Source organism: Myxocyprinus asiaticus, chromosome 14, assembly GCF_019703515.2.
Source record: "Myxocyprinus asiaticus isolate MX2 ecotype Aquarium Trade chromosome 14, UBuf_Myxa_2, whole genome shotgun sequence".
Lineage (NCBI taxonomy): Eukaryota > Metazoa > Chordata > Actinopteri > Cypriniformes > Catostomidae > Myxocyprinus > Myxocyprinus asiaticus.
Window position 1 is genome coordinate 44545865 of NC_059357.1, and position 8280 is coordinate 44554144.

The following is an 8280-nucleotide window of genomic DNA, read 5'->3' on the forward strand; positions in this document are numbered from 1 at the left end:
GCATTAATAAATCATACAAGTTGTGTAAAAGTGCTGCAGGTGTATTCACGTATTATTGCCATCATTCAATGTATATTTGCTTTATTTTGCCTTCTTCCATTTCTTTTTAACTTGAATGTGTGATGTCGTAATTATGAATGCCCAACTCGGATGTGCATTTGTAGGCAGCATAATACTTCAGGTTTTGTTCAAATCTCTAACCCCATGTATGAGTAATAGTGATGCTTGCGTAAGCTTGCAGCAATAACTAAAATGACAATAACCCTATCTCGAATCCAGAGAAAACGTATTTAATTGTGTACTTGTCAACCAACCAAAAATAAACATGAATAATCCCTTAAAAAAACAACACAACATCAACAAAGAAACCTCTATGCAACTCTCAAATGTCAAAGACACAAAGACACAATTTCGCTGAAAGAGGCCTAAACAGTGTCTCATCAGCAAATTATTTTTGCCTCATTCTGGTGGTAGACCACATCAAAGAGAGGGCAGAGACACTACAAACACTTTAATGATTTCACCATTCACAGGAAGGAAAGAATCTGACAAAAACTCACAAAGGAGCCCATTCAGTTCAATGAAGTGCATGCAGTGAACAATGAAGTCTGAAAATTTCATTTGGCAGGCTAAAAGAACAATTTAACAAACTATAAATAAACAAACTAACATCTTTAAATGCAATGAAAGTTTAACTATATTGTCTTCTTCAACAAGTCATTCTCGGCACATTTATGTTTAAGTGGATAAGGCTGAATCTCATGGGTCGTATTTAACCCTAAAAATCAAAAGAAAATGTATTTTCTGTGTAAAGAAAATGAAGCCAATTTTTAAGGACCATTAACATGATATATCAGCAATGTTAACATGATTTTAGTGTATTTTATGTAGTTTACGGACTGGGGACAAGTCGAAATTACTTTTTTGGTAATCAACATTTTGCCACAAATTCTGTCAATTGAACTTAACTTGTATTGAACCCGGAATATTCCTTTGAGTTCTTGCATTGTGAAAAAAATACTGTATTACAGTAATGAGAATCTAATGACAGTTACCACTGACATTAATAATCATTTTGGACATGTATTCATGAGATTCCCCTATAATAACTTAATAGCTAAATACTCAAGGTATTAATGTAACTTACTGTTACCACGAATGAGATTTGCTGTGTTATTGTCCAACCACGTTGGGCTGTTTGTGCATTTCTGCCATTGTGGGTGAGACTGGCACACTGAGTTTATCCATTAAAGAACCAACAACCGTGGCGGACAGATTATGAGCCGTTCACCGTGTCTCTAAGTGATAAAATAACGGTTGCCGTCTCTCCCTTTATCGCTAAACCGGCTTCGGTGCCGTCACCCTGTTCTTTCTCTCTCGTACTAACCACACACATGACCCCTCACAAACATACCCGCACACACGTTTGGTGAACAGATAACTTGGCTATAGAGCCCAGCTTTGTCCCCAAAGTTATCGTACCAGCGGAGATGCGTGTTAAACGGGCAGACGCCATTAACCAGTCTCTCCACCCAAATTCGCAGCCACATTCTCTGGCTGGAAAACCTCGCGTGACGTACTCTCCACGAGAGCCACGCCCACCATTTTGTGCACTCCTTCTCTCCTTACACACACACACACACACACACACACACACACACACACACACACACACAGCTCTAACCTCATCTCATGTATTATCTGTTACCATATCTAATCATGTTACTGTTTAGTTTGTAGTTGGAAGTCAGAAGTTTATCAAATGCATTGTTATGATTATTGGACGTCAATTTTCCAAAGAGAACAATCCTATATTGAGACTGCTATACTGTATGGTTATTAGTCCCTGATTCCAGTGTGGTGCCCCGGCAATATTAATTCTTATTAATATTCTATTGATTTTGATAATTGATAGTTGTCTTTGATGATTGTTGATTTGAAGGATTAATAAGATAATGCTAATTCTACTCAATGTTCTATTGATTTTTATAATTAATAATTAATAATTATCTTTGATATTACTAATAATCAAACCCGCTCCTGAACGAAGCCCCAACAACGCCTTAAACAAGCGGACTGAATGAATCAGATAGGCAGCGTTCCCTGAAAATCTAACTGTGGATGGCAGGAAACAACACAAAGGACTATCATTACATGGCCACTTGTTTTGACACCTGATTCACCACTCTTGTATTTGGTATGCAAGAAAACAACACAAGGCAGCTCATTCCTGCTAAATTCAGTGGATTGGGCTTGAACCCCTGCTGACCCACTTACTAAGCATGCTGAACAAAGAGCAGCTGTTTATCAACAGCACCGCCTGCACATGGACATCTGAGGACAGTCATGTTCTGCACGACGTGTTTAAATGTTTTGTAATGGTGGGAGTGTCAAAGCTGCTGCGGAGAACCTAATAAAAGCAGTAACCAACAAAAACAAAGCAGCTGAATGACCTGACATAATGAATTAGAGGAAATAATTTCACCTATAAAACATCTTGAAGTTTATTTAAAGGTTTGAATTCTCAAAAATAGTGCTTTTAGTGATCATATGAATTCAATAGTCATGAGGTGTGATATTTGGGTATTACAGAAGAAACATGGTGCAATCTTATCTACAATGCTTGACATGTCAAGAGAACACAGCAAGCTGATGGGTTTTTTTTATTTACAAGTGCACTCTTCACCAGTACAATGCAAGTTACTCAAAAAAGTAATCCCCTTAAAAGTACTAATTACTTATCATAAAAAGTTATATTATTATACAGATTTCTGCATCAAAAAAGTAATGATATTACTAATTTCTTTAGTTTCTTTTTCGTAAATTACAGAAATACAGATGTACATATGAATTCATACTTTAAATGTATTATACATCATTTTAGAAATGTGTAACCCAAGTCAGTTACTAAAAGTAATTACCTTAATTGAAAGTTAGAAACTGTAATCTGATTAACAAAAATTTAAAATGTAATATTACACTACTAAAAGTAATTAGATTACAGTACCTAGATACTTGGTAATCAGATTACACCCAACACAATAAACAAAGGATTTTTGCTGCTTGTACAATTTACTTTATTAAAATGAACTAAGCAACACAATTCTAGAACATTTTGTCACAACTTGATATTACTGCATTCTATCCATTTAAATTTGTAAAATAGACAAATTTACTTAATCCATTTGAGTTGAGACTACATGAATACTTTTGTGGTGTTAATGTAGCATTGACGAAACGTGTTATTTTGTGTTTTCGTGCAAGATGAATATAAAGGGAGATACTTGTTAGTGTTTAATGTTGTGTTATGTTAAGATTTAGAAGAGTTTCTGTTATGTTGGAGTTTTGGGGGTTACCATTATGGTGAAGAGTGGAGTTTGAGGTAAAGATGAGGACAGTAAGACGTCGCACATAAAAATGATTGCTCGCTTTGCGAAAAATCATAGCATAGCTACCAGACTAGACTTATGTAGTGCTTCCAATCCACATGTAATTAGCATGCTAACATTTACTAGTTAGAACATAAAGAAATATAAGTGGTATATTTGAGTTACACTGACACGTATAATTTTATTGGGTTTACCCAATTCAAATAGGTTCTTTCTACACAAAGTGATTGTGTTGAGATTGCAAAGTCATTTTAAATAAAGAAATCTCATTACAAATATGTGGAATCACTGTCCATAATTAAATCGAGTTCAGCCAAAGAGCTGTTTTATTTTTTTATTTTATTATAATTATTTTTAAGTACACTACTCTTCACCCAGCACACCCCATTTATACTGTAATGTGTTGAATATTGTCTACATCAGTGTTAGAAATAATCTTTTCCCATTAATGTGTCATAATTACCCCTTGGATCTGATTTTCAGGGGCTTTATTTACCTTTAAATCTCGCCAAGCATACACATATATGTTGTTTGTTATCGGTTTACATCTAATATAAGATCGAATCAATTTTAGAGATAGACCGATAATCAGTTTGACCAATATTTTTAACCGATATTTACACTTTTCCACTTAATCGGTTATCGGTTCTTTAATATCAGGTATAAAGGTATACACAAAACAAAGACTATACATTTTTAAATATTACTGCACCTAAAACTACTTAAAATCTTTGTACAGTGTGCACAATATTAATTTAGTAAAACAGGCTATTCACATTCAGAGGACAGTGATAAATGATCAAGCTGTCATTGTGCCTTTCAGCAGAAATAAAACAAGCAAAAAAAATCGGTTATGAATGTCAGATATCGGACACGTATCGCACCGGTCGATATCTAGATCATTTCTGACCCTAGACTGTTGTATATTGTGTACATATTGAATACTGTGTTTAATTGTATAAATTGCATATAATTGAGTAACCTATTGATATGCAATGATAACTGTTTTTATTTATTTGATTCCCATTACTTAAAGTACAATGCTTATTAGAGGAGTATTTCGATCAGTTCATGATCTTGCACATGAATTCAACTTTCATGAAATGTCTGAATGTGATGAGCTAATGATATACAAGCATTTACATGTCATGATGCAATTTAAATGCTTCCCGTCTGCTCATGTAATATAAATAGAGTACAGGAGTCTTGTTATTCGAGGTTTATCAGCTAACTAGATAAGCAAAGAAGAAATGCATCTTCAGATATGCATATAGCAATCCACCCGCTTTTATTAGATCAATACGCATTATAATACAGTTATTATTGATCACATCTCACCTGCTGACTCGCCAGTATTGATCCAGTCTGGATTGGCAATGCTCGCTATAGCAAATATATCCGCAGCCAGAAAGAGACATCCTGAAATAATGGTGAGTTTATCCATCTCAGGTTATCTGGTTACGTGTGACTGAAGAACTGAGAAAATCTCTCTCTATAGATGTCACACAGCAGTCAGTAAACAGGATGTTCAGGGATCAAGCCTGACTGCATGATATAGTATATGATATGCTAGAAGCCCAGCAGCCTTGAAGAGCACAATTAAGACCAGGTTTAGTCCCTGATCTTCCTCCTAATAACAGTTCAGGGCTGTTTCTCCATCATCATCATCATATGGTAACTGCAGTGTTCTTGTGAGGACCCTAACGGGCTACAGATCCTCACGGTTTGTTTGCCGTCCGGAGGGCCTAGTGCCGCTCGACGTCCACATATCCATGTTAAACAAGCTCTAGACGGCGAGGTTTGAACGGAAATGGCGGAAAGACAGCAAGTTACAGCGGTTTCGGGCCGTTTTCGTCGACGGTGTTATGGTCCATCTTTCTCCTCAGATGCACGCGCATCTGTACGAGCGCAGCACCGCCGCATCATCTCCTTCATCCCCCAAACACGTCAAAATCCAGCCTGGGGAGGAACAAGAGCCTTATGTGAGTTTATAAAGGAAGAAAAGGCAGGAAGACGCCGTCGAAGCATGAGATAACGGTGTAAACGCAGCTCTCGTGTCTTTCCCAATGACATCAAGCGAGAACCCCCACGCAGCGTCTCTCGTCAGACACAACAGGCCTCCGAGATCACGCTCGGCTGCTATCGCGAGAATTCGCGAGGCGAACGACATGATAGGAACTGCGCTCGGTGAGTTAGTTTGATTCACTTTTCTCGCATAAAGTGGGCCTTATTACTAAAACTGAAAGAATATTGCGAAAAAAATAAATAAAATACATGACGAATGTGGAAAGAAATTTACAGCGGAAAGAAACCAAAGACGGTTTGTTATTTATTGTATTTTTATGACATTAAACAAATCTACATAAAGAATTACTGTAACTGACTGTACTGACCATATGAAACGCCCCAAACCCCCTCGAAAACAAGACTAGTTTAACCCTTGTGCGTCCATTAAAAAAGAATTACTCAGAGGTCCTTATAGGACAAAAATGACACTGTTGTTTTTTTCACACACACACACACAGAAAACACACTGACATCCATACCAACACACCTACACATTTTTAGCTGGATCATTTATTCAATTGTCCTGCAGTGCTCCATAATACAGCAAGCAGAAAATAGGAAAAAGGATGTATTTGCTCCATAGGCTAAACATGAGTAAATGGCGCCATCTGGTGGAAATATAAAAAAGAAATAAATGTTGAAGCCAGGGCTCCAGACTGAAAGCATAATATCATAGAATTCATGATTTTATGCTTTAATGGCACTGTGATAAAATATTGCAGTTTTAATGGGTTTCAATGGGGACATTTTTGTCCTGAAGGTCCTGAGCATAACTATTTTGTGTACACAGTGTATTATAGATGTATTATAGGAACTGAGGTTGAAATATCAAAATTCCCTAAAAAATACACACCTTTGGCAAAATGTATGCCGTTGGCATTAACACAGCCAAAATGATCGAAAAAACAAAAATGAAAAAGATAAAAATGTCCCGAAGGTTGCACAAAGGTTAAGCTGGTTAAGTGTTTTTTGTTTCTTCCAGGAGGTTCAACCCTACTTTCTTGTCTAACTGTCCTTAAAAGAAGAAGCAAAAAGCTCAAAAATAAATAAAAATAGCCTGTAATCCCAAAATTGATACAATTGACACGTTTTCTGTAATACAGAGAAAGAAAACAACGTATTTATTCTTTATTTGTAATAGGGTCCTAAAGTCTGAGGCCTCTCTACTGAAAATACTGCTTTTATTCTGCATTCGTTTCTAATTTAACAGAATTTTGTCATCATTCACTGAAAAAACGGGAAAATGCAGGTTGTCCGATTTACTGAATCGTATTGTTTGTGATCTACACAACAAAATTGTGTTTCTCTTCAAAACTTGTTTTCTTTGCTTTCAATTAATGTAATTCTCTTCAGTGTGCCCTCTGCTAGCTTACATTATGTAGGGTGAAAGTAAACCAATCAAGGGATTTGAGCAGGGAATTTGAAAATAAGTGTTATTTTATGCATTTCTGAGCACGATGGAAAAAGAGGTAGACTTGATAGTGTTTAATGTTCAGTTATTTTGGTATTTCGAACTAATACGCTTCCATTGTGGTGAAGAGATGAGCTTTTTGTAAGTTGAGGATGGGTACACAAATAACAAATTCTATGTTGCTTTACTCAAATAGCACATACTAATGCTAATGCTAATGTATGCTACTGTTAGCTAACTAGCATAATTTTTTAACATATCATTTATGTGATACAAAAATAGTATGTAAAACTGAAGAAATCAATTATGTTAGGGACACATATCAAATCATGTATAGGCTACTTAATTTGGGAAATTTTAAAATAACCTCTTTCCATTTTGTTTAAATTACGTGAACAAATTATGTTTTCTGACAAAGTGGGAAAAATATGCTGATGAAACAGCCTACTTGATTTATGTGGAACTGATGTACATGTTTAAATCATGTTAATTCAAAGCATTTTTTTTCCAGTGTTTACTCACTCTCATGCTGTTTCAGACTCGTATCACTTTCTTTTGTCCATGAAACACAAAAGATAAAAAAGAGAAAGAATGTTGACTGACACTGAACATTCTGCCTAACATCTTCTTTTATGTTCCATGGAAGAAAGTAATATGGGTTTGGACCAACATGAGAGTAAATGGTGACAGGATTCATTAAATTGATCATAAATAGGAGGTTTGCCAGGAGATCCATACATTTCAGAAACAATTTTCTAGTTATTGTGAGTCTTTTTACATGAATCACTCCCCCTGCAGGCTATTAGAGGAACTAACAGAAAGTAATGGTTGAAAAACCAACATCTACCGTATCTCAAGGATTTTTGATGCCAAGGACCCTTTAATATGATGATTCCCTTGCAAGGGAAACCAAAGCAACTGCATATTTTTAGGGTTAAAGACTTCTACAGAGTGAGAAAAATATAAAATGTGATATTACATGAATAGTTCACTCAAAAATAAAAATTCTCTCATCATTTACTCACCCTCATGCCATCCCAGATATCTATGACTTTTTCTTCTGCTGAACACAAATGAAGATTTTTAGAAGAATATTTCAGCTCTGTAGGTCCATACAATGCAAGTGAATGGTGACCAAAACTTAAAGTGATCAAGGTAATCCATATGACTCCAGTAGTTTAATCAATGTCTTCTGAAGCGATCCAGTTGGTTTTGGGTGAAAACAGACCAAAATGTAACACTTTTTTTTCACTGTACCATTGCAGTCTCTAGGCATGATCATGGTTTCAAGCTCGATTACACTTCCTAGTGCCTGAAGCATGCGCAGATGACTGCGCCGCCATGCTTGTGACCAAAATTCTTTATCCGGAGAACACGGATAAAAATGCTTGTGGGTCTTTGCTTATTTATTTA

General features: G+C 36.0%; 1 protein-coding gene across 1 annotated transcript in view; it reads right to left on the reverse strand.

The window, feature by feature from the left end:
• The window catches only part of LOC127452309 (uncharacterized protein C16orf52 homolog B), a 47295-nt gene extending 41766 nt beyond the window's left edge, over positions 1 to 5529 (reverse strand). The window contains exon 1 of the mRNA XM_051717695.1: positions 4728 to 5529. Coding sequence (XP_051573655.1) covers positions 4728 to 4833 — 106 coding nt within the window. The 5' untranslated portion in view covers positions 4834 to 5529. The remainder of the gene's footprint in view (positions 1 to 4727) is intronic.
• Positions 5530 to 8280: the final 2751 nt, after the last annotated feature.